This window comes from the organism of the source record quoted next, unplaced genomic scaffold (genome assembly GCF_019419815.1).
Source record: "Pyrus x bretschneideri cultivar Hongxiangsu unplaced genomic scaffold, Pyrus_bretschneideri_v1 Contig20, whole genome shotgun sequence".
NCBI classification, from domain to species: Eukaryota; Viridiplantae; Streptophyta; class Magnoliopsida; order Rosales; family Rosaceae; genus Pyrus; species Pyrus x bretschneideri.
The window spans coordinates 4,940,648-4,967,471 of record NW_025999502.1 but is presented as its reverse complement, the minus strand read 5'-3'; the positions used below and the strand labels follow the sequence as shown (position 1 = coordinate 4,967,471).

At 34.4% G+C, this 26,824-nt stretch overlaps 2 protein-coding genes and 1 long non-coding RNA gene across 10 annotated transcripts; 2 read left to right on the top strand and 1 right to left on the bottom strand.

Annotated features, from left to right (window-relative positions):
- The first annotated feature begins 2,544 nt into the window (after positions 1-2,544).
- Positions 2,545-9,320, top strand: LOC103945357 (metal transporter Nramp1). Of its 5 annotated transcripts, none has more exons than XM_048583938.1 (14): positions 2,545-2,690; positions 2,974-3,119; positions 4,130-4,235; positions 4,324-4,364; positions 4,668-4,746; positions 4,835-4,939; positions 5,631-5,740; positions 5,837-6,018; positions 6,104-6,173; positions 6,475-6,648; positions 6,748-6,852; positions 7,242-7,373; positions 8,448-8,543; positions 8,789-9,320. In XM_048583938.1, exons 2-14 carry the CDS (start codon positions 3,000-3,002, stop codon positions 9,131-9,133), a joined length of 1,665 nt encoding a protein of 554 aa, XP_048439895.1. In that variant the 5' UTR covers positions 2,545-2,690; positions 2,974-2,999; the 3' UTR covers positions 9,134-9,320. The 5 variants fall into 5 exon arrangements, with proteins under 5 accessions (XP_048439895.1, XP_009354189.1, XP_048439893.1 ...); XM_009355914.3 differs by having other exon boundaries at positions 2,555-2,716; positions 4,157-4,235; XM_048583936.1 differs by having other exon boundaries at positions 2,555-2,716.
- Positions 9,321-10,572: 1,252 nt separating this feature from the next.
- On the top strand, positions 10,573-12,723 carry LOC108867112. 4 transcript variants are annotated; one of them, XR_001953042.2, is made up of 4 exons: positions 10,579-10,772; positions 11,347-11,498; positions 11,748-11,905; positions 12,394-12,723. It is a non-coding gene; the product is annotated as an uncharacterized LOC108867112 (long non-coding RNA). The 4 variants fall into 4 exon arrangements; XR_007258301.1 differs by having other exon boundaries at positions 10,585-10,772; positions 11,347-11,405; XR_007258302.1 differs by lacking the exon at positions 12,394-12,723 and adding an exon at positions 12,086-12,266 and having other exon boundaries at positions 10,573-10,772; positions 11,347-11,905.
- Positions 12,724-14,829: 2,106 nt separating this feature from the next.
- LOC103945358 (cinnamoyl-CoA reductase 1) lies at positions 14,830-24,775 on the bottom strand. The gene is made up of 5 exons (XM_009355915.3): positions 24,496-24,775; positions 24,059-24,213; positions 23,649-23,834; positions 22,616-22,968; positions 14,830-15,284 (listed from the first exon to the last, which is right to left on the bottom strand). Exons 1-5 carry the CDS (start codon positions 24,632-24,634, stop codon positions 15,092-15,094), a joined length of 1,026 nt encoding a protein of 341 aa, XP_009354190.2. The 5' UTR covers positions 24,635-24,775; the 3' UTR covers positions 14,830-15,091.
- Between the last annotated feature and the right edge of the window lie 2,049 nt (positions 24,776-26,824).

Genomic DNA, 26,824 nt, shown 5'->3' with positions numbered 1-26,824 from the left:
CAATGTGGTGCGACAAGGAAGGAGAAAGGAAAGGGTGAAAGTGCGAAGGCGACGAGGGAGTAAGCTGCAGCTGCTGTGGTTGATGTGCGAAAGTATGAAAGAAAAGAGAGATGACGAGATTAGAAGGCGGCTTAGCAGTCCTCTCCGAATTGGGGAGTCTCACTAAGACCTGTAAGCGAGGGACTCAATTGAGGTGAGTCCTTGCTAATCCCACTAAACTTAGTCCAAGTAAGGAACAAACACAAGATTGGACTAAAACTTAGTCTAGTTTAGTCCAGTGAAAGATAGTGAGTCCAAACAAACACACCCATAAAGTCCAGAGTAATATGTTACATTTGTTTTCCATTCTTTGATTAAGTTAATTTATTTTCTCTCTCATTTTATTTCAACCTCTATGTTCTTTACCATCGTCACAACCAAAGACTTTTTTTGTTTCTTAGACGAAGGCTTCTTTTCTTTTTTATATTTCTTTACAAAAGATTGGAAGGTTCAAATTGAATTCTTTGTAACTAGTCGTTTTTCAATAACTTTGTTTGGCTTCTCTAAGTTTCGTGAGGTTAGACTTGACTAATTGTTACTGTAGTTCAACATTTGTTATCATGCAGAACTAACATTTACGAGATTAAGCAAGACTAAAATTAATAAGATTAAGCGTGACACGCCTAGATTAATACTATGTTTGGATGAAAAAAAATTTAAGATTACTAAGAAATTTGAAAATGATTGAATTTTATTTTCTAGAATTTATGAATTTTCTTGTTTGCTTAACCTAAAAGAACAATAGAATTAAATACGAAATTTGTATTTTTAAACTCTCAATCATATAAATTAAGAAATGACACCTATTTGCACGAAATTTAAACTTGAGAATTGGAGGTCTCAAATTTCAATTATTTTTCCACTTGGAAATTAAATTTCTATATTATTGTTGCATGTCAATTTATAAATTCTAACTGTTATTCAAATTTCAATTTATTTCCGTCGTCCAACTGTGAGGATGTCCCTAGAGATGCTTAGCTAGCATCCCAGAAAACCTGCTCGCCTCGTCCCACACTTCTTCTTCCTGTAGTTTAGTGCCTTTGGATGCAGACAGTATAGCACTTTCTACAAATCATCTTCTTCTTATTGTACTTGCGAAGCCATGAGAAAAGGCTCCATAATCCCTCCGTGGAGCCTCGCAACCACAACCATTTTCAAGCCCGGATCCGACAAAATCGAAACAAAATAGCAGAAAAATCTGCAATCATTCCATTTTCAAAACCAGATCCAACCCCCATCTCCTACCTTTGAGCCAATCACACATGCAACTGGCTCCCAACTCTTAAATTTTTAATCTCTTTCTTGCTCTGTGGTTTGATTTTGAAGATTTGCAGTCAATGAAGTTGTGAAAGGATGAGGGAGGGAGGGAGAGACTGAATGAAAATTTGAGTCAGTTGACGGGAAGGGAAATGCATCGAACCCTTGGGTTTTAGCCCAGAAACAGTTTTTCTGCTTGAACCTAAAAATTTTTAGCCAAGAAATAACTTTTCTGTTTCAACCCTTCTGGCCTAAATTTTTTAGCCTAAGATTATCAAAGAATAAATTTACGCTAATTTTTTCTTTTAAAGTAATTTAAAAAAAAAAAGAAATATGTACACTATCATAATTTAATTTTATAAACATTTTAACCTAAAAATATTTAAATTCCGATAAATATTGAAAAATAACTAAATTTGGTTGAATTTTGAGTTAAATAATTTTTTTTAATTATTTTAGCCGTTGGATTTAAATTTAGGCCGTTAGATTTGATTGTATTCGATCTCAGCCGTTGAATTCAGTAAATCCTGGGAGACATGCCCATATGGGTGGGGTCCCGCCGGTGGTGCCCACAGCATTTCTGGGCTAAATCCTGGGGGGAATTTGGCTTTTGTTTGACCTTTTGCTTTTAGCCCACACGTTTAGCATGTGTTGAGTTGGGTTTTTTTTTTGGGGGGGGGGGAAGCCTAGGGTTGGGTTTGGTCTTAGTGGAAGAAATTAGATTTTTTTAATGGAATTGCAGAAAATTACAAAATAATATTGTTACAATTTAATTTTTGTTCTTTAAGGCAAAAGAAAATTAAAAATGATAATTTTTTATTTGTCTAACGATAGATTTTGTTAGATTAGTCATCGACGGAGTTTGAACTCACGTTATCATGCAATGACTCAACTCCTTTCCACCACAGTAATAAAAAATAATTTAAGTCCTAAAAATATTTCAATATGTAGTTAGTTCGGTACATCAGCAAACACTTCAATATTTTTATCATATTTAGTTTAAGCCACTTCAATTCAGCTTAGTCTTAGAAATTAGACTAGTTTGAAATAGTTTGTTTAAGAACATTTCTAAAAGAAATGTCAAAATATCCAAATAAACAATAACGGTAAAAAAAGATTGCAACAATATTTTTTAACAGTGAAGTCAAATCTGATGCCAAAATCACGCCCGTGTTATGGTTTTTCTCCCGCAACACGTAGCCACTTTTCTCCTATTGGTGGGATCCGATACAAAACACCCTTTGTCAAAACAGAAAGAGTCCACGCTCCGAGTGAAAGCGATATTTAGAGAGAGAGAAAGAGAGGATCAAATGTGTCCTTTAAGAAGAGCTCTCCGGGGATAGAGCTTTTCAGCTGCTGCTACTGGCCCCATTTTCTCCCAGTTGACAGAAACAGTTGAGTTTCTGTTCCTGCAAGTTAAGTAAGTCCATTAGGGTTCTGCTCTATATGCTGTGACCTGTTGTTTCCAGTCATTCTCCAGAAACAAAGACTCCAATCCAGGATATTGCTATTTTTATCTGTTTTCTTTGGTTGCCCACCAAGTATTCGAAGAAATCTTGAATTTGCTGTAATTAATATTTTATCTGCAAGTTAACCCAATTCTTTAGGTTGGAACTTAGAAATGCTGTAATATGAATTTGCTTCACCATGATGGAAGCTTTTTTTCCTTTGTTACAGTAGTGGTAAAGTAAAGGGTGGAAAAAATGGCTGTGGCCAGTACGGCTTCTGCGCAGCCACAGTTCATTGCAAGCACTGGAAACCGAAGCTTCTCTAATGCACCGCTCATTGAGGACACAGATACTGAACAAATTGTTGTTCCTGATGTGAGTTTCATGTTCTAGTTGTCATATCTATGCATTTTGTTTTGTTCTTAGTATATATTGTTGTTGTTTATTGCATTCCATAAGCACAGCAATTTGTTTATTAATTTCAAATTAAAACGAGATGGGTACAAGGCTATAAGCAACTCCAAATTGGTTGCAATAAGCATTGGCTGAAACTAAACACTTGACTTCTATCTATGATTCTATTATTATATGAATTTCCATTATCTGTAGGGGAATTTGTTTTTTGTGCTTTCTTGGTAATTGTATAACTACGCTGAACAAAGCATGTTTCATGTTGTGTTTGCTAATTATTTAACTACGCTGAACAAACCATAAGGTCAAAATTGGATTTGCTCCAAGCAGAGAAGGGATGTTTTGTGTTGTGTTTGGAAATGAAGAATGACAAACATGGGAGTTTTTTATCGATGCATCACCATCTAAGTGGAGAGGAATGCAGAGCATGTTGGGGTTGCTTCTCCCTCTGTTAATTGTGCACTGCTACTGGGTGAAATTGGAGAGGTGTCTGAGGAAGTGGGTCATTAACAGTGTAAACCTTGTAGAAATCCTTGACCATGGTGCTACTGAAAATACAAAAAAAATATTTTGTCAAACTATAAGCAACTCTGTCGTTTGAATAAGCAATGCATGGTTACATCAGCTGAAAGAATCATCAGCGTATCCTGATGCTGATCATAGACAACCAAGCCACGTTAGTTAGATTAGGAGATCCCTGTAATTAAAAAATTGAAATTTGTGTGGTAAATGGCGCGTGGATTCATATAAAATGCGAAGTTCACCTGAAGATGGTGCTTCAGGTGGATGATAGACTGAAAGAGTTACTCTTACTGTACTCTATATTGTCCATATGAACAGGTCAGTCTATGCCAACTGAATTTCTGCTTATATGCTTGTCTGACATGGTCTATTTATTAATTTATTTTTCTTGATTTATTTCTGATGGGAGGCATGTTTGGGATAATAAATGTTCAAACTGAATTCCTTGATAGATGACCATCAACATTTTGTTCATACAGAAGACAAGCTGGAAAAATCTCTTTGCCTACATGGGTCCAGGGTTTCTTGTTTCAATTGCGTATATAGATCCTGGGAATTGTGAGATCATAACTTATTATTTACTTCATGCTTCTACATTTGTTTTGTTCTCTTGAACATAACCTCATGTTTTGTGGTTGGTTTACAGTTGAGACAGATTTGCAGTCAGGGGCGCAGTACAAGTATGGGGTGTGTATATCATTAATGCAGTGTTTTTGCCTTTGAAATTAGATAATTTTAGCATCTTCGAGAGGATCCGGAACAGAACATTTTGAAATGGCATTTTGTTAAGTTTTATATCAAGTCCTGGTTCTCTGGAATGTAATGTTTTCATTCTATCCTATGAGCCACCTCATCAATCTAAAAACTACATACTAGTTACAGATATCATCTACTCACTGGCTTAGTTTCCAAATTATTTTCTTGTAACTAAAGAGTGAAGTAAGCCATAAAAATTGATGGTAACAGTTCTGAGAAAATCTCTTTTTGTAGCTACTCTGGATAATATTAGTTGCTTCATGTGCTGCTCTCGTCATTCAGTCCCTTGCAGCCAATCTCGGGGTAGTCACAGGCATGTGATTTTATAAGTATTTTTTTGTAAATTCTTCTGACAATATTTTTTCTCTGCATTTCTTATAAAATGCTTTTCTAATTTGTAGGAAAGCATTTAGCAGAGCACTGTAGAGCGGAATATCCTAGAGTAACGAACTTCATTCTTTGGGTTCTTGCTGAGATTTCTGTAGTTGCATGTGACATTCCTGAAGGTAATTTTTTGCTTCTCAGATGTTGGTATAAAGTTCGGTTATTGTCATTTCTGTGGGCTTCGGTTACTACAGAATTTAAAGATTTGTCTTTTTCAGAAATTTGGTATAACTGGAATGTGGCTGTTAGTTAGTTTTGTGTTGTTTTTGTAGTTTCTAAATGTCAGGGTGATGGTGCTATTTATCTTGTTTTGTTTGTGCCTTTGCAGACTTCTTGTCCACTCTTGTATTTTTATTGTTTCTTTGCAATAAAAAATTGTTTCTTCTTCACAAAAAATATGTTGGTATAAATTCAGTCAGAATAGAAGCAGTTAAGTTTTCTAATTATGCTTTATTTTGTATGTTTAGAAGGTTTTGATAAATGTTAAAGGTATAACTAGTTTAGCTGTCTCACGTGCCTATAGGAAGTGATTTTGCTCTGTAGTACTTTTGCTTACTTGTGCTTTTTAGGAGCCAATAAATTTGTTTTTATTTATTTATTTTGGATATAAGAATTCAGATTCGGGATTATTAACAGAAAAATATATATGTTTGTGGATCCACATATGTACATCCATGATTTCCTTGTTCATAAATAACTTTGATTATTTTGATAAGATATGAAGATAATGAGGTATCACATCTGTCCATTAATAGTGGTGAGTTGATAAGATATATGCTTATTCATTTCGTTCTGACTGATCTTCCTTACCAGTGATTGGAACTGCCTTTGCATTGAACATGCTCTTCAACATACCCATATGGATTGGCGTACTTCTGACAGGACTTAGTACATTGATTCTTCTGGCATTACAGCAATATGGGGTAAATATGTTTTTTATATTTCTGGAGTCTTGGAGATCTTTGGTTTCCATGCGTACAATTTAAAATAAGCTACCCAAAGATTTTTTTCATTTACAGGTTAGGAAACTTGAATTCTTGATTGCATTTCTTGTACTCACAATTGCTGGATGCTTCTTGGCTGAGCTTGGCTACGCAAAACCTGACGCTACTGAAATTTTGGATGGGCTTTTTGTTCCCCAACTCAAAGGAAATGGTGCTACTGGTCTTGCAATTTCTCTTCTTGGTGCTATGGTTATGCCGTAGGTTTCTAGTGTCTTCATATATTCATTACTGGTTTGTTTTGTTTAGTTCTTTCTGCTCAGCAGCTTTAGCTACTTGCTACAGGCACAATCTCTTCCTCCACTCTGCATTGGTGCTTTCTAGGAAAATACCACGATCTGTCTGTGGCATCAAAGTAATTAATTTCCGTTACTGGTTTTAATTTCTTGCGTTATGACTTATGAGAAGTTTGTTGCATACTTTGTTGAAAAAAAAAAAAAAAGTTAGTATAGAAGAGTTTCAATCCCCTGTTCCCGCTAAGTGACTTCTCTTTCTTCCCCCTTTACTTTATGGGTTCTTGGATAATTTATTGAAATCACCTCTAAAAAGACTTATGTAGGCAAGATTATCTCAATTTGTTGTCCCCTAGCATAATGTTCTTAGAATATGGCTGAACATACTAAGAAATTATATCTGACAAAATATTTTGTTTGCAGGAAGCATGCAGATTTTATATGATAGAAAGTGGCTTTGCTCTCATGGTGGCATTCCTAATAAATGTATCCATTATTTCTGTAAGTGGTGCAGTTTGCAATTCCCCAGATTTGAATGCTGAAAATAAGATGAACTGCCAGGACTTGGATTTGAATAAAGCCTCCTTTTTACTAAGAGTACGTCCTGCATTGGTTATCATATGTTATGTTAAAATTTGTTATATCCCAAATTTAGAGGTCACTTTCATCCTGATGTTTTATAATTTTTATTCACAGAATGTTTTAGGTAGATGGAGTTCCAAGCTTTTTGCTGTAGCATTGCTTGCATCAGGTCAAAGTTCTACTATAACAGGAACATATGCGGGGCAATATGTGATGCAGGTATCTTGCTGGAAAAATAACATTCGTTCCCTTTAATACACATGCTCGGAGTTCAAATATAGTTAGTGTGTCGGGTATAAGCTGTTACTTCTCTGTCCTGGTCTTCCTTGATACAAGTCAACAAGTAAAACTGTACTAATGCATTAGCATTTTTTGTACTGGTCATCGATGAGTGATTCCTAGATCACCTTCCTAATTCTTGTTTCTAACTCAACTTTTAGTATACAAATTTAGTGTTCAAGGCATAATAATGTTTTTTAACTTATATATGGCTGCTTTGTATCTAAGAAATACATTTCTCTGTACCACTGGTTAATTGAAAAAGCAAAATTAAATTTCACGTGTCTCATCGTGTTTTTAACTTTATATTCCTTTATTTTCTGTTGAAGGGTTTTCTTGATTTACGACTGAAGCCATGGCTTCGAAACTTTTTAACCAGATGCTTGGCAATAGTCCCTAGTTTGATTGTTGCAGTCATTGGCGGTTCTGCTGGGGCTGGACAGCTGATTATTATTGCATCAGTAAGATAAACTCCTTATACTATATTTTACTTCCAAATCATGCGTTGTCCTTCTCTGAAAACTGCTGTGTTTTTTTTCGAACACATTTTACTAAATTGTTTGAACGGATTGAGTTATGGTTGATGTAAGAAAATTATCCCATTGAGTTGTGAGTTTGTTCTGATGGAATGTATTACATGCTTGAGAGACCTTATTATGGGGGCTTCTTAGTAGCTTTGTTTATGCCACCGGTATAGTCAATTAAAGGATCTGCTTCACCCCTTATCTCTGCCAAAAGCCTCCTTAATAGTGACTTAGCATTTCACACTAAGCAAGTAACCCTCCGTGAGGTCAAGCTTTTATACTCTGAGAACCTTACTCAAGCACCATTTAGGAAATCTATCTTAACAGATAGGGCTGATTCTGTTGACAGATGCACAAGTGGAATTTTACCACATTGTTTCTGAATTAATGATTGGAGTTCATAACGTTATTGGAGTTCATAAAGTTACCTTTTTGTTGGAAAACACATTAAAATTTTCTCTTAAATTTAGTGACATTATATCATGCAAAGCGAGTTTTGTAACTGTACCCATTTACCAATATTCCGGTCCAGGAATCAGAGTATTACTAAAGTTTTATATTTTTCGTAAGTTGTTATGTTTTCTGTAATGGTTGAGTGACTATTTGGTAGCGAAGATGTGTTTTTTAAAGCGCAAAGCTCTTTACTAGCAAAAGGTCATTAATTTGATCTCAAAATGAACTGACAATTGTATAATTTTATTTGGATCTGTTCTGTCCATTTGGAGGGCCCTGAAATAAACGGACAAGTTGAAGCTTTTCCATATTGGCCTACTGGACATGTCATTTGTCCGTGTCTATCGCTTGTTTAGAGGTTCATGGAACATGTTGCATCATTTTGCCTTGATATCGTGCTGCGTTTGAGCACTGTGCTGTACTGATAAGAAACTTTTGAATTGTTATTATTCGTTTCAAATTGCATATATACAAGAACAAGCTGGATTATGCATATAATTAATATTTTAAAATTGACTCATGTCACTAACTACAAATCTTATGATTTTGTGTTTATAGATGATTTTATCATTTGCGCTGCCTTTCGCTCTTATTCCACTTCTTAAGTTCACAAGTTGCAAGACCAAGATGGGGACACATGCCAACTCTACTGCGGTAATATTTACAACTGACATATGTTGCTAGTCAGTTGTAATAAATTTGATTGCAAGTCCTTTAGTTTTATTTCTAGAAGCTTTCTGGAGCGTCAATTGCTTAACATACTTCAGCATTGCATAGATAAAGCATTTATGAATTTCCCGAAAAATTGTTTTTTTCCACTAAGCCAATCTGAAACTGTTGTACGCTCCATAGCTTAGGAAATCGTTTTTATTAGCCATGTTATATGTCTCCGATTGCAGATTTCAGCTCTCACTTGGATCATTGGTTCTCTGATGATGGCCATAAATTTATACTACCTGATGAGTAGATTTATCAAGTTGCTTCTTCACAGCCACTTCAAAGTTGTGGGCATTGTCTTTCTTGGAATATTAGGATTCTCTGGTATGGGATTGTATTTGGCTGGCATCGCGTATCTGGTGTTCCGTAAAAACAAGGAGGCTACGCATCTTTTGGCTCTAACAACGCCTGAAAGTAGGCAAACGGAAACTGGGCAGCAGGGTCCTGGATCGATGTATCACCTCGAAAGAGAAGACATTATAAGCATGCAGCTGCCTCAGAAGAGGTCTACCGAAGATATCGACTGATGAGTAGTTGCACAAGATAGATTAATAACGGAGTTTTTCTCGGACATTAGGCACCCTGAAAGGAAAATAGTTGTCTAAACTAGATCAATAACACATCTTTTAATTTACTCTTGTCGTTGTGTTTTGACATAAATCAAATATAATTTGTATTTCCCCCATAAGCCACTTCCACTAGTTTTTCATTTTCCATCTTTTAGTCTCAAATTGAATACCAAACAACCCCTTAAAACATGCATACGAGAAAGTCTTCCTTGACGGCCCTCAAACACCAAAGAGAACATATGCAACGCTTTACATACAATTTATCTATCGTCAAATGATTGGAGATATAAGAAAATGGTATGCAACCAGTTGCACCTGAGCTCACATGACATTGGGGGAGTGTAGGGAAGGTTTCAAATGTAAGTCCAACCATATGGTACAAAGTCTCATGTCTTTCATTTATAATCCAAACAAGTATATAACATGTAGAAAAATTGTATATTGTTCATGTGACAAATGTTTCACATTGACAAAATAGATCATAATTTAATACTTATTCTCTAGCGAATCATTTGTTTACCAAACCAGACTCATAGCAATCTATCAAATACTCCATATTTCTTGAGTGATTTTTTAAACACAACATTTTGCATGAAAAAAGGTCTCTCTTGAATAATTAGGTGTCTACTTTTCTAATGTTACAACTTGAAAATTGACATCCTTCACCACACGAAGTTCTTTGTATTTATTCAACTTTCATTAAGAATAGCTAAGTAAAAGAATATATATATATATATATATATATATATATATTTTTTAATTACGCCTCTATTAAGTAATAATAATAAAATTGGCTCGGTCTCAATGTTATAGCTATATAATATAAATAGAAGTTTTTATCGTACGTAGAAGATGACTCGTTCTAAACGTAGAATATATTACACCGTCGGCGTCAATCTATCTGCTCAGTGCATACTATAGAAAAGGGGGGAAAATATAAAGGAAAGTCTGGAGACGAAGGAGAAAATTGCTTGTAATATTGGAGATTGGAGTTACGAGTCTACGCAACTATAAAATAAAATACAGTTGGTGGGGGTTAGAATTGAACTTGAGTACGTACATTACATGGGTGAAACTTCGAAGAAAAAATAACCCCTTTTTTAATGGCGGGATGGGATGTTTGTTGAGCGGCAGCAACATTATGGTATCTTTTCAACCCTTCCCATACGGCCAATGCATAGGTACCGTTTGGTACATGGGATGAGACGGGACGGAACGGAATGGGACAAGCCGTTCCATCCCACGTTTGGTGCACCTAAAACGGGTGGAACACGTTGCGGGATGAGTTTTGGGTGAATTTTGGTTCCACCTCACCCCCTGGAACGACTTGTTCCACATCCGTGGAGCACAAAATTATAACATTTTAAGACAAAAATACCCCTCATCTTTATCAATATTTACACCATCCAAAAAACAAACCCTAAAATTCTATCTTCTCCGCTCCATCTTCTCTGCATGCCGCTGACTTTTCCCGTAGCCTTCCTCCTCATCCTCTCCCGTAGCAGCTGCATCTCCAGGTCCGATCTTAATCTTCTCCCGTAGCTGCTGCATCTCCAGGTTCAATCTCGATCTTCTCCCGTAGCCGCTGCATCTCCAGGTTCGTTTTCTTGATTTTTCCATGAAAATTTCAATTTTCTGGGAAAATAGGATGCTTATGAGAAAATAAGGTAGTTTTCTTGGTTTCTCTAGTTTAACTTGTGCTTGGGAAAAAGAACAAAGTCTGATTTTTAAGGTTTATTACGATTCTGGTTTGTAAAGAATTGAATCTGGTACCGAGCTGTGCGATTTAGTGGGTTCAGTTGTGAGCTTGGCATTGTATGATGGAAAAAGCTGGTTCTTTAATCTGGGTCTTCCTCCTTTTATTCTTTCTAAGTTGAATTTTAGTACTTCAAAATTTTGATAATTTTTTGAATTTGAGTTTCTGGGTTGCTCTTAAATTGGAGCTTTTGTGTTGGATATTTTGGTTTTTGTTTTTTTTCCCTTTATTTTCTGATGCAAGCACTGTTCCATTCATGCAATTTTGGCTTCTGAAACTGGGTATTCTGCAAAATTTCATCAATTTATCAATTGGGTTGTTCTTCTTTTGTGATTTCGAGAATTGGGTTGTTCTTGTTTTGTGAGAATTGGGTATTTAGTGATTGCACATTGTCATGGTTTTTTCACTATTTCAGAAGCAATTGATTGAGTTGGATGTGATGCTGCTGGAGCTGCAAATCATCGAGTCTTCAGAGTGAGCGAGTCTGCAGATCCATTTTGTTTTGATTCTTATATAGTGTGATAATATTTTGGGTTAGATGTTTTTTGGAGCGGATTTGAAGTAAGGGTGAGAGAATGTGATAAGCGAAGGCTTTCTTTTTTTGCTTAAATGCTTTAGATTTGGTGGAAAGAATTTGCTTCCTAAATTTGAAAGGCTTTGCTGTATTAGTTGGAGTTATAGTTTTGCAACAACAATCTCTAAGGATTTCGTTGTTGGCTAACTATTTAAGGCTTTCATCTTCTGTTTCATGCAATTTTGAAGAGGATTTGAGGTCGGTTTTTGATGACTCTGTAAAATTGTAATTGTGTGTTGTAGATGAACACATTGTGATGTGCTAATTGGGGAGTTGGAGAATTGAACCGTAGATGGAGCGCAAGTGGTTGTGGAAGAAGAAGTCTTCTGAGAAGAGCTCTGGAGAAACTGACAGTTTAGGTTCAGTATCTTCACACTTCGAGAGGTACCCCGATGAACAGGTAGGTAACTGAACCCTGAGTCACACAAAATTTGAGTTCAATTTTAATTCTGGAAAGCTTGGATACATTTGCTCTCGTGGAATTGAACTCAGTAATTAACCTAAATGGTCTCTTTTGTAAAAGTTGCCCTTGTCTTTAACCATGTCAGACATCATGTAAGTTTGTAACTGCTTTTGCTAGGGGGGAAGCATGCATGCGGTTTAGGAAAAACAATGTGAAAGATTGTGACTTGCAAGCAGTTTTACTAGTGTGTGTGATTGTAAAAGATAGTCTGTTGAAGTTTATTTGGTGTTCTCATATGCTCATCTCTCCTCCTTGTATATGGGAGTTCTATCGTTTAAGTGTTGAATGAATTATCGTCCGAAAAAAAAAAAAAAAAAAAAAAAAAAACATGATTTGGAATTATCACGAGATTGGTCATTCATGGCTTGCTGATAAATTGTGTACTTTTTCTATTTTATTAATACTCTTTGCTTTTTGTTTTATAGGTCTCCATGTATGTTGTAGCAGCACATTAGATTATCTTAAAGATCCAAATAACCTTTTATTAGATGAATACTCAAGAAACATGAAGTTATTTCTTCAGGCCATGGGTCTGTTGACTGATATGTATACATCGGTATGGCTTTAAAAACACATCAGCATGAAGGTTACACATCAAATTGTAGGAAGGCTGTTATACTGTTGGGATTCGTAGGGATATAAGGAAGTTAGTTGGTTACTATGAGTGAAGCAAAGAATACTTGTATAAATAACAAACACCTCTCTCTGTAATTCATTCATTGCTCAAGAAATACAATCTTTAGTCATTCACTTTCTCTCGCTAAATTCTCTGCCATTGTTTTTCGTTTTGCTTCTTCTGCCATGTCTTCGATCAAGAAATGGCATATCTTTGGTCATGTGCTACTGTAAAAAATATATCATAGATAAGCATATATGTGTTTAAATATGAACAAGTTCAAAAAAAAAAAAAAAACAAAAAAAAAAACAAAATTGTATCGTCCTGTCCCACGCATAAACATTGTACCAAACAACAGACGGAATAGGGGTAAGTTAGTCATACAATCTTTTGATTCCCTTCCGTCCAACGCGTACCAAACGCAGAACAGAACAACTGCCCCATTCCATCCTGCGCGTACCAAACATAACACGGAACCTCTGTTCTGTCCCGTCCTATCCCATCCCATCCCGTCCCATTTCATTCTGTCTTGTCTCGTCTATGTACCAAACGATCAAATAAGCACACTATTTATAATATGTTCTTCCCTATACCCTGGGGTGGATGGAAGTAGGGACCAAGGTGGTCTCAAGACCATCCCAGTCCGAAAAATATACATGTGAAGGTTTTCTGATGACCTTCCGAACGTTATTACAGGTCCTTTTGTGCCTATTAAATGTTCGCTGCAATGCATGCTAGGCATATTTCGACATGTTGCGTTGACAATACTCGACAAGTTCTCTCTATATTACTCATCAGATTATTTCGGCGCATGCTGATATCTGTTGACATATGCATAACAAGCCCACCAAGTGAATAAACTGAATTATTATATATTTTTTTTTTGAGCGCTTCACTCTTTTCCTATCTAAAAAACTTGTATTAACACTAGGATCCCCAAGGTTTAAATCTTGGATCTGTCACTGCCTATACCTATATTTATTACACACACACACACACACACACACATATATATATATAGGAAAGTAATTTTCGCGGACTCATTTTAACTTTGAACACGACTTTCTTAATTTATGATCATCGAATTAAATAATAAAATGAAATAAAGAGTTAGTATTAAACAGAGAAGTGTGTAACGCTAAAATGACTGAAAACCATTTCCTTATTAATATTTATATGGTATAATGCTCATGCAGGCTTACGAAATACATACGCGTGGCATCATGAGTTTTGTTTGGTCCTCATATGGTGGAGTTTCCTTTGAAAGGGTCAGCATTACAATTGAATATTTGTGACTGTTTAACAATATAATCGACCAACTTCGCACCGCACGTGCTTCACCAAGAAAACCAACCAATTGTTCCTTGGTCGGTAGGTTACTTGTATATATCTTTCCCTTCTATTATTCCACACCTTTTTGAGTCATCCAATTACACCGGCCGCCCTACAATGGCATCCAATCCCACATTAGGAGGAATTTGAGGCCTCAAAGTCCTAAACCAATTCAAATAATTAAATTCTTAATTGAATTTGCAGATAGAGTTGGCACGCTGTCTGAACTGGAACCGGATCCTTTCCGGATTCCAATAATCTGAGCCCAATGATCATTTGATCCGGACCGTTGAAATTTGATACAACTGCTACAATTATTATAACTTTTAGAGAGACCTTCTATTTGTAGCCGTTGGATTAAATTTCAACAGCACGGATCATTTGATCCTTAGGCTTAGATTATTGGGATCCGAAGGGGATCGATTCTGTCTGAACTAAACAAATATTCTCACTTATGTGATAGAGAAAGCGTTGTTAGGAATTGTGAATCAAATACAATTGTCACACGTCAGAAAAAGTAAATGTCCTTGTATAATAGTACATATTAAGTGGTAACTTCCTAAATTGTATTGAAGTATTTTGAGATAAAAGATCACACCTTCGTATTAATAGTACATTGAAAATTCCAAACTGTTAAAACAATTTTGCACAATAGTATTTGCTTTCCTTTTAAATTTCCTTTTATCCATTTGCTTATATGGAGAGATTTTGCAGTGTACTATGAATACGGCTCAGTACTCAAGTGTTATAAAATAAGTGAGAAATTATTTTTTTTTTTCAAGTGTTCATCCACTTGTATAATAATACTTTATAGAAGGTATGTTCCTGATACACTAAAAATCTTTCCTTATCATGGGGATGTTTTCCTAATCTTATACCATGCAAATAATTAGTTGGAAATTACGAACAGAAGTCAGAAAATTAACCGTTCCGAAAAATAAAAGATACTTTGGCTTAAGAGTTATTGACTTCATTACAAAAATTTCTTTGGTTCGCAGAATTCAGAAATGGGACTGCAAACAACATCTTTCCTGAAAGCTGTGCCCTCCTCCACTAGAAGCTAGTATTAAAAATACCGTTGCAGCTTTATTATAGGGACCAAAATAAGATAAGTATTTAAACAAACAAACAATCAAGGACTTAAACATATTCATGCTTCTTTTCTTTTTATACAATTATAAGCAAGATCTAATTTTAATGGAATCTTGTTCTTGTTTTGTAGGGACTGGAAGGTGGCCCTTCTCCTGCAAGCTCTTGACAGTTTCATACAGGGTATGTTTGACTGGGGTGAACTCCAACCCTAAATCTCGTAGCTTCTGGTTTGTGAACTTGTATGATTCTGCTCTGGGTTTCCCATTATCTTTACACCTGCAAAGTATATATTTGACATATTAGTTTAATCACACAAAATAAAAAACACCAAGTAAACTAACAAAATGCAAATACATATCAGAAGAAGCTATCAATTAGTATGACGCTAATCACTCTTTTAGATATGCTCAACAAAATATACAAAAGAAGTAAACCAATGATTAGCAAATATTTATTTATTCTTATTGAAATATAGTTTAAGAACACCAATTAGTCTTCATGCAGAAGACAGTATTATTTCCTGAATTTTTGTTGACCCACTTCATTTCCTGAAGTGGGACCTAGTAATGGTGAAATATTGGCATCGTATATGTTCCTAAGATCATTGAGAGCACTATATCATTGAACTTGCACCGCCTAACAAAGGGGATAATTTTTTTTTTTTTTTTTTGGTCAAAGGGAATTTTTATAACAAGTACAAATTACAAAGATTCCATGGCTAAAAGCAAGAAATAAAACAGGAACTAGGATTCTTTTTCTTTCTCTTCTCATCTCCTTCCATCCCCTCCTCTCACATTATCTTACTTTGTCTTTTTCTTGTTATTAAAAATTATTATAAGATATTAACGTGGTTTAACCGTGACCGTTCAAATAGAAGGAAAAGGAAAGAAAAAAAAAAAAAGAGAAAAGAAAATCCTATTCCATAAAACAGCCCCAAAAAAATATCGGTACAGACATGACATATTGGTAGGTAAAGAGAGTGACATATTGCAAAGGATAATAAACACTAAAGATAATGTAAGGGTGAGGTGGAGTCTTGTAGTAGGTAAGGACTCATTAGCTCCACAAGTATATTTGTACATCACTATTTCAACTTTTGTTGGTGCTCAATTTTCAATTTGGGGAGTCTTTTGTTTTGTGTAGACATGTCAAAGCTGGTACAACTACAACTGCCCCACACCGCAACAAAGCTCATGCGATCAAAAGCTTACACATGTCTTCCATAATCAGGTGTCGAATCATAAAATAAATCCTCAGATTTTAAATTTAGAAGTGGAGAAATATTCATATCGACATGCGTTGGATTATATATATATAAGAGTAGCCCAACAAGTCTTACTAACAATTAAAAACTCTAAAATTCTAAAGTTGAATGTCTATTTGTAGTATGCTCAGAAGTTACTCAAGAAAATGAAGCCTAAACATTTGTGATCTTGCATGGCCAATTCTATGGACGTCCACCCGTCCTACATTAGATCAATGACTTAAGACAAAGTCATCTACGTATGCATAAACAAAAAAATCAATGTTTTGAAATTGTCTACGCATTCATGAACGACCGTAATTAATATTTCATTTTACCAAAATCTAACCAGACATCTTTATCTTTATAAGAAACAAAAGTCACAAAACTAACCTAATAACAACATTCATAACAATTGTAAAAACTGTTAGAGATTTCAATAATAAATATATAAATTATTATATATATATATATATATATATATGACTTGGCTGCGTTGTGCAGCATGTGTATGCGCGTAGAAAGGGTACCAACCTTATAAAGGGTTGTGTTTTATTCAACCTTTTACGATTGTATATTTTGTTAAATAATTGCAATTTTTGGTTAAAAGACATGATACTTACTCAAATTGTATGAGTAGAATTAAAAGATGTAATTAGTCAATATTTATTTTTTGAAAATATTAAATAGAAGACATGTCTTTTGGATCAACACTTTTAAGAAGAGTTGTATATTTTCAACTAAAATGAAAGGACTCGATGAACATGTGCCTTAATGTTTCACACACAGTTTCATAAATTTGTTTCTACATTCCTTACTCTATTCTCTCTCCATCACATTCATACAGTTTCTTTCTAGTTATTTCTAAGGGAATATAATTTGGTTTTGCTAATCGAATATTCATACTTTGTTGTATCCAGTAAGTGATTTTCCAAGAACATTTTAGCAAACTCATTCGAGTGGGGGCAAATAACACTTTAAGGAAATGATTCAAGTCATACATTAAAGTCATCATTCAGATTATTCCCTATATTTCTACATTTTAATCCAACAATCTTAAAGTGTTATTTTCGTCATGGAGAACAAATATGATAACATGGCTTTGAAGATTATCAATCAAGATGTCTACAAACTAGACAAATTTGATGGATCAAATTTCACCCGATGGAAGGACAAGATGCGTTTCATGCTTATTGTTCTAAATGTCTATATGTGTTAAACTCGAAATTGTGGCCTATTTGTGAACCAAGTGACAAAAACTCAGACAAAATAGTTTCTAATTGAAAGAAGCGGGAAGAAGATGAATTGGTATATCGAGGACACATCTTGGGCACATTATCTGATCGATTATATGACTTGTATGCACACATTCAATCTCCAAAGGAAATTTGGGAAGCACTTGAACACAAATACACAACTGAGAAAAGAGGTATCAATAAATTTTTGATGTTCAAATATTATGAATTCACTATGTTTGATAAAACTAATCATAGACCAAGTTCATGAATTATTGGTCTTGGTCTCAAAGCTTCATGAACTTAAAATAGTTTTTCTGGATCCTATGATAGTTGGGGCTATTATGGTAAAATTACCCCAAACATGGAATAACTATAGAAAGAAACTTCTACACATGATGGAAGATATTAGTTTGGAGGATTTACAAAAGGGTATTCAAATTGAAGAGGAAACTCGAAATCGTGATAAGAATTTTGCAAATCAAGATTCCTCTAAAGTTCACATTGTCGAAGGAAACAAATATAAAAAGAACCTTAAAGTCAAAATTGACAAAGGGAAGTTAAAAAGACCAATTCCAACAACAATCAAAAGAATGCAAATGCTGTCTGCTACCATTGTGGAAAGAAAGGTCATTACATTCGTGATTGTAGACACAGAAAAGAAAGTCAGGAGTATGCCAATAAGACCAAAAGGGCAAATATGGTGGAAAATTCTAGAGTTCATAACATTGTTGCAATGGTATCAATGATGCATATTAGCATGATTACCGAATTGAGTATGGCAGCGGCAATAAAATCATCTAACTGGTGGCTTGACTCAAGGGTTATTGTACATGTGTAGAATGATAAGGTACAATTCAAGACATATGAAGCATCAATGGACAATCAAAAGGTTTTAATGGGGAATCATAATTTTGCCAAAGTTCTAGGAAAAGGAACCGTTGAACTTCAATTTACTTTAGGGAAGAAATTGATGTTGCTTAATGTACTACATGTTCCAGAAATTAGAAAGAATCTTGTGTCAGCAAATTTATTTTGTAAGAACGGTATAAAGACTGTTATAGAGTCTGACAAGTTAATAATGTCGAAAAATGAGATGTTTGTTGAGAAGGGGTATTCTTGTGATGGGATGTTCAAACTAAATATTATTAATAAATTGAATTCTTCTGCTTATATTGTTGAATCTTCCTCTCATTTATGACATTTACTTTTAGCACAAGTAAATTTTATATCTTTAAAATACATGCGCACACTTGGTTTAATTGCTTGCAATGATGATGACAATGATAAATGTGAAACATGTACTCAAGCAAAAATGACTAAGAAACTTTTTCCAACTACCGAAAAAAATACAAATTTATTAGACTTAATACATTCTGACATATGTGAATTTAATTGTAGTTTTACTAAGAGGAGGAAAAAGATATTTTATCACATTTATAGATAATTGTTCTAAGTTCACTTATGTTTATTTATTGTCTAATAATGATGAAGCTTTTGAGTGTTTTAAGCGTTATAAGGCTGAAGTTGAAAACCAAAAATGAAGGAAAATTAAATGCCTTCGTAGTGATAGAGGTGGTGAATATTTTTCACATGATTTTGATATTTTTTGTGAAGAGTATGGTGTTGTACATCAAAGAACTGCAACATATACACCACAACAAAATGATTTGGTAGAAAGAAAAAATAGAACACTCACTGAAATGATTAACTTTATGATGATTAATGCTAATACTCCTAAATATTTATGGGGTGAAGCATTGTTAACTGCATGCCATATACACAATTATATCCACGAAGACACATGTGTCACCATATGAAATCTGGAAATGAAGAAAACCAAATTTGTCATATTTGAGAATATGGGGTTGTGCATCTTTTTACAAGGCACTGGACCCTAAGAGATCCAAGTTGAGTCCCAGAGGAATTAAAAGCATATTTGTAGGATATGCAGAAAATTCAAAGGCATATAGGTTGTTTAATTTAGACTCAAATCCAGTAGTTGAGTCTAGAGATGTCAAATTTATAGAAAATAAATTTTATAATGACTACTCAATGTTTGGAAAAGAGAATGATCAAACACCTTTCTCTAATCCAGCTACTAGTCATTCTCAAGGTGAGAAAAGAAAACAGTCTAAAATTGTTAATGAACAAAGGAAAAGCCAAAGGGTAAGAAAAGAAAAGACTCTAGGCTTTGATTTTATTTTGTCTCAATCTATTGTATTTTTAGTCGAAGGAAATAGAAAAAAGGTTCTTAAAAAGATACCCATATTGTTGAATGTTGAGGATGATCCTAAAAGTCTAAGCAAAGCAACTTCAAGAGATGCAACCTTTTAGAAAGAGGTTATAGATGATGAATTTGAATCATTAATATTTAATCAAACATGGGTTTTAGTAAACTTGCCTCAAGAATCAAAAGCAATAGGTTGTAAGTGGGTATTTAGAAAAAAATACAATACAGATGGGTCTATTCAGACATTTAAAGTCAGGTTGGTTGCCAAAGGTTTTAAGCAAAAAAAGGGAATAGATTATTTCGATACATATGCACCAGTAGCTAGGCTCACATTAGTTAGAATATTGTTTGCATTGGCATCTTTATATAATTTACATGTGCATCAAATGGATGTGAAAACAACATTTTTAAATGGTGATTTGGATGAAGAAGTCTGCAGGGAACAACCAGAAGGGTTTGTTCTCCCCGGGAATGAAAAGAAGGTTTATAAATTAGTCAAGTCGTTATATGGATTGAAGCAAGCACCAAAATAATGGCATGAAAAGTTTGATTTTGTCATTTTATCATATGTATTTAGACATAACAGTGCTGATAAATGCATATACTCTAAATCCACAAATGATTATGGTGTTGTTATATGTTTATATGTCGATGATTTGCTAATTTTTGGTACAAATATGAAAGGTGTATCTGAAACTAAAAAGTATCTAAATTCAAAATTTAAGATGAATGACTTGAATGAAGTAGATATTATCTTGGGAATTAAAGTAAAGAAGCATAGTAGGGGTTATGCTTTGTGTCAGTCACATTATATAGAAAAATTGCTTCTTAAGTTTAAGAATCTACAAATAAAAGAAGCAAATACCCCTTATGACCCTAGTGAAACTTTGCTTAATAATTCTAGTAGGTCTGTTGCACAACTTGAATATGCTAGTGTAATCGGAAGTTTAATGTATACCATGCATTGTACTAGGCTAGATATCGCATTTACAGTAAGCAAACTTTCTAGATACACTAGTCATCCAGGTACTGCTCATTGGAAAGCAACAAATATAATTTTTGGTTATCTTAAAAGAACTATAAACCTGAGTTTAACTTATTATGAGTTTCTAGTAGTACTTGAAGGATATTCAGATGTAAGTTAGATAACAAGTGCTAATAATAATAAGTCTACATCATGGTGGATTTTTACAATTGCCAGATGAGCAATTTCTTGGGCTTTAAAGAAGTAAGCATGTATAACATATTCAACTATGGAATCTGAATTTATAGCATTAGCGGTAGCAGGTAAAGAAGCGGAATGGATTAGAAATTTGTTATTGGAAATAGAGTTGTGGCCACAACCAATGCCATCCATTTCCTTATACTGTGATATTGAGCCTACTTTGTCTAGAGCATACAATAAGATATACAATGAAAAGTCTACACATATTAGCTTGAGACATGAATATGTCATGCAATTAATAACTGATGCAGTTATTAATATTATTTAAGTTAAATCAAGTAATAACTTGGCGGATCCGTTAACGAAAGCACTTTCAAGAGCTTTGGTAGTTAGTACATCTAGTGGAATGGGGCTAAAACCCTTTACTGAAAATTAGCCACCAATAATGGTAACTTGACTTTGTCTAGAATATCACTAGTTTAAAAGTTTAATGGGTAATAACAAGTTATTGTTAAGTGGTTGTGAAATCACTGAAAATTAATATATTGCTCATTCCAGGATGATCAGTGCAAAACTGCTACATTTAGAAGGATGAGTTTTATCACTTAATGAGATTATTTGCAATTATGTCTATAGTAACAAGGACATGGGAAGGAACCTCACATATACGAACATAAGAAGTGGTGCCGTTTCTACCAAGAGTTGGGTTTTCTCTTGTAAATGTTCATGAAAGTAGGATGAAGCACAAGGCCATAATAGTACTTAATTAGTTCAGAAATTTCTTTAAGGAAATAAGACATAATCATGTGTGTAGTGATTCTAGTTTTAACATAAGAATAGGTGGTTAAACTTAGGTCGCCATCGGATTCGTTATAACTTTGAATTACTTACACTAATTAAATGTTTAATTTGAATTTGAAAGACATCTTTATTGTACACATGATTATATCAATATATTTGTGGTTAATTATAAAGAGAGAAATGTTATTATATTATAAATATATAAATTATATATAAATTATATATATATATATATATATATATATATGACTTAGCTGCGTTGTGTAGCATGTGTGTGCGCGCAGAAAGTGCAACAACCTTACAAAGGGTTGTGTTTTATTCAACCTTTTACGGTTGTATATTTTGTTGAATGATTGCAACTTTTGGTTAAATGACATGATGCTTACTCAAATTGTATGAGTAGAATTAAAAGATGTAATTAGTCAATATTTATTTTCTGAAAATATTAAATAGAAGACATGTCTTTTGAATCAACACTTTTAAGAAGAGTTGTATATCTTCAACTAAAATGAAATGACTCGATGAACGGGTGCCTTAATGCCTATAAATACCTATTGTGGCATAATGTTTCACACACAATTTCAAAAATTTGTTTCTACATTCCTTACTCTCTTCTCTCTCCATCGCATTCATACAATTTCTTTCTAGTTATTTATAAGGGAATATAATTTGGTTTTGCTAATCGAATATTTCATACTTTGTTGTATCTTGCAAGTGATTTGCCAATAACACTCTAGCAAACTCATTCGAGTGGGGGCAAATAACACTTTGAGGAAACGATTCAAGTCGTACCTCAAAGTCTTCATTCAGATTATTCTCTATATTTCTACATTTTAATCTAACAAAAACAAGAAAATTTACCATGTACACTCAACTACTCAGTAAAAGGGTTTGTACCAAAATTGACAAGGATAATGATGTTGCACTTACTTGTTGGGAATAGGGTATTCCGGGAAGAATTTGGCCAGGATTTCCACCACGTCGCCACGATGGAGCACACTCTCAGCACAAATATATCTGCCAGAGGCAGAGGGTGTCTCATAGACCAGAATGTGAGCTAGTGCAACGTCCCTAACATGCACGTAGGCCTGAACTGAATTGGCATATGTTTGGGTTGAGCCTGTTAGGTACTTGAGGATATGAAAGATGCTAGCGTTGACAGTTGGTTGCAGAAGTGGTCCGAGCACCAGCACTGGATTCACCACCACCAAGTCCACCCCTTTCTCTTTGGCCTCAGCCCATGCTACCTGCTCTGCCACTGCTTTCCCGTAGCAGTACCAGTTCTGCAATTTAATTTTTATTTGTTAATTCATTATCAAATTATCAAAAGTAATATAAATTATATGTTGGGTTTTTTTCTATATTGATTGTTCTTTCCAAATTGTTTCTTTTATATTGATTTTGCATGTTCAACCAAGTCTATACTCATGCATCCCAATTGACCAAACATTTTATTTTTAACCAGTAGATTTTTCTCCAACTTTTGATCACAATGCATATGTATATTTTCATTCACTACGAAAAAAGTGAGCAACAACTATTACATTTAGTAATTATTTTTGTAGCTTTTGTTGGATAATGACGTCGCCAATGAGAAAATAGTGACAAAAGCCAAAAAATAGGTTATAGTTACATCAAAATGATGACTAATGCGTTATATATATATATATATATGTGTGTGTGTGTGTGTGTATATTGTCACCATTTTTTATTTACAGCATTATTGTTATTCTAATAATAGTTACAAAAATAGTTACTAAATAGAGTAGTTGTTGCTTCTTCTTTTCTTTTTCTTTTTTTTTTCTTTTTTTTTTTCAGCAATGATTCTCTGCTGTGTTCTATCTAATATATAATAAGTATTTTATTGGTAGATAAACAAAACTACTTCATATTAGTAAGTGATTTTTTTTTTTTTTTTTGGTTAATGAGAAAATAAATTATATATAATTATGGCTCTTCTAACCTTGGTGTTCTTGCAAAATTCAAGATCACTCCAACAAGATTCATCAACCACCACATCAGGACCCCTGGTGGGGTCCATGTACACCGCACCGATTGACGACGTGAAAACCACCCGTTTCACCTTTGCTTCCGCCGCTGCCTGAATCACATTCTTGGTTCCGTTCACTGCGGGCTCCACCATTTGTTCCTGTATATACATATTAGGCTAGAATTGAATGGTACTATTTTTGGGATTGCATAATCATATATAATTATTTCTAAAGAAAATAAAATAGGTCAAATTTTTTTTATTTCTAGTAAAAAGTACAGTGATTTCTTTCTTTTGTGGGTTACGTCTATGTTCAACACCTTGTTATTATACACAGAAAAGCAGAAAAGCAGAAGAGAAAGTCAAGGGAAAGGAAAACTCACTGGATCATCCGTGACAGGTGATGCTGTGTGAAAAACTCCATCACAGCCGTTAATGGCTTCTTTGAGGCTCTCATAATCGAGGAGATCAGCTCTGCACAAAGTTAGTCTCGCTGCAGCTCCTTCAAGCTCTCTCAAATAAGCATTCTTTGGGTCATCTATAACCAAAACCAAAGTAAGAAAACCACACAAAAAACAAAGGATAAAAGCACAAAGAACAATGACTGATGCACACGTCTTGCAACATGGATGGCATGTTACGCTGTCAAATTCTGAATTATATCTACCGAATATTTTGAAACAAGAACTGCACGTGCAAACATAATTAAGTAACCAATAATTATAATAATTCGTTCTGATAACAAGGTAACAACATAATATGTCGAATTATCTGTGAAATTGTGAATGCAGGCCTAGAAGATGTTAATGATTTGAACTACGTGGGTTTCTCAAGGTTCCTCTAACAGTGTAGCCGCTTTCGAGTAATAGCTTCACCATCCAAGAAGCAATGAAGCCTCCAGCTCCAGTGACACAAATAGTTTGGCCGTGGCCGGAGACTGATGAGCTATCGGCAGGCATCTTGGTTATTAGCTTTGTTTCCGGACGAGATACGATACAGACTTTCTTTTTTGGGGTTGTTGGGAGCGAAAGAGATAAGAAGAGAAGAGACGAAAGGGAAAGTTTGAAGTGCGTTTGTGCTGGACGAATGGGGAGGCAAAAAACAAGAACAGCGGCTAATTAATGTAGCTTTATAAGGAGGAGAGAGCCCACCAGACTCACCTACCGCCACTATGTTACAAGTGGAACTGATCGAAGCAAAAATGTGACATGAGCAACATGACTTTTTATTTTTTTTTCTTTAATTTGTAGAAAAATTATATTTTAATTGGTGTTATTAGTGGGGTTTTAAATGACTGGTTTTAGAATTCTTACGTATGAATGCAATCATAGGGGTTGAAAATGACTAGTTTTAGAATTCTTACGTATGAATGCAATCATAATTTTTTTTTTAATATTTTATTTATGAAAAATGTTAAGAGGTTGTCACATTTTAAAACCAGTGGTGATACTGTTTAATATGGTAAGTGATGTACATGTCATGTTAATTACTATTTACATACAAAGTTACATAAATACATACATAATATCAGATCTTTATTGTAAGTGTAAACATGACATGTAATATTATTGTCGCACATCAAGAAATTCCATAACATGACATAGAATGTGTTATGGTTTTGTTAGTAGGGAGAATTTTTCGATATCAAATTGGTTCGATGGTTTGGTTAAGTCGCTTGGGATTAGGTTCTATGTTTGATTTATTCCAATTAATTTTGGTGTGCACCCAAAATTAAATAGATCTGTTTTTCTTTTGTTGGAAATTATATCACCATTTATCTAAGGAAAATTTTTGAACACACATTATCTCACTCTACACTCACATTGTATTTAATGTATTTTGGCTTAAGTGGAAAAACAGTTCTCGTAGTTATAAGATAGTCAGATAATGGCCTCCGTTGTAAAAAAATTAAAACTTACACCCTTGTGATCAAAGACAGTTAGCAATTTAGTGCATAAGTAAAACTCCGTCAAAATCAATTAAAATGAAAGAATAAACATATCTTTTCATGTCCATAAACCAATACGTCTCCCCTCTTCTCTATCTTTTGTTTCTTTACTATTGTCCAATGTTTTAAAAGGCTCGCCTCAGGGCGTGCCTAGGCGGCCTCTAAGGTTGGGCTTGAGGATTGCCACCTCTGTTTTGAGGGAGTGGGCGGTAGGCGTTGCCGAAGCCGCCTAGGTGGCGAAGGCGCACCTCAGGGCGTCCACGCGTCTTTGTTTGGCTGCTTTTTTTTTTTTTTTTCTTTTTCTTTTTTTAACTCCCAAACCCAAATTTTGGGTAGGGTTTTAACTGTCTCATACCTCTTCCTTGCACTATCGTCTCTCTGCCTTTTTTTTTCTGATTTTTATTTTTTTATATAATGGATGTGTACTCTGTATGTGTGCATTGTTATATGTGTGCTCATTGTGCTTTTCATCTTCTATTATATATATATATGTACATATATGTGTGCATATATATTTATAATATATATCTGTACTCAGGGTGATTATTGATTAATAATCTTCTTTTTTTAATATAATATATGTGTGCGCTCAATGTATATATTAAAAAATTTAGGTCCGTGTAAGGCTTCACCTCACGCCTCACGCCTAGGATAAATTTTTTATTGTGACAGGAATACAAGTGGTACACCACGTGTTTTTATGTAAATAGTAGGAAATTTTATTTTTCAAGTTATTAACTTTTTAACACACATATCCCACAATTTGTATAATGACACGTGATGTACCATCTCGTGTGCCGATCACATTAAAAAATCTCTCCACGCCTAGGCTAATCTATCTCTCGAACGCCTAGCCCTGACGGTTTTAATACATTGCTACTGTCTCACACTGTCTTCTTGCTCATGGTCAACCTCGATAGAATCCAGCGACCAACCAACCAAAAATCAAAAGCAAGCCCAAATTCAACTGAGAAAAAAGAGGTGTAATATTTAATCAAAAGAAATACTGAATGAACATGAAGAGGGAGGTTAAGAAAAAGAGGTGATATTGTTGTTGGGTAGTCATATAAACAAGTACATAGAAAGATTAGCAATTAAAATAAAATGGAAGAAAACGAAGAGATATGGAAATGGATTTATTGCATCTCTTTTGACCGTAAACACGGTGGAGAGCATTGAGAGAGGTAGGGATGAAGACTGA

Bases quoted from the DNA above. Each gene is read 5' to 3' on its own strand.
- LOC103945357 (XM_048583938.1), top strand. From the start codon at position 3,000: ATGGCTGTGGCCAGTACGGCTTCTGCGCAGCCACAGTTCATTGCAAGC. The intron at 4,236-4,323 runs GTGAGATCATAA...GTTGGTTTACAG, and splicing joins GTATATAGATCCTGGGAATT to TTGAGACAGATTTGCAGTCA. The intron at 8,544-8,788 runs GTAATATTTACA...CTCCGATTGCAG, and splicing joins CACATGCCAACTCTACTGCG to ATTTCAGCTCTCACTTGGAT.
- LOC103945358 (XM_009355915.3), bottom strand. From the start codon at position 24,634: ATGCCTGCCGATAGCTCATCAGTCTCCGGCCACGGCCAAACTATTTGT. The intron at 23,835-24,058 runs GTGAGTTTTCCT...ATGTATATACAG, and splicing joins CACCTGTCACGGATGATCCA to GAACAAATGGTGGAGCCCGC. The intron at 15,285-22,615 runs GTAAGTGCAACA...TATACTTTGCAG, and splicing joins GAATACCCTATTCCCAACAA to GTGTAAAGATAATGGGAAAC.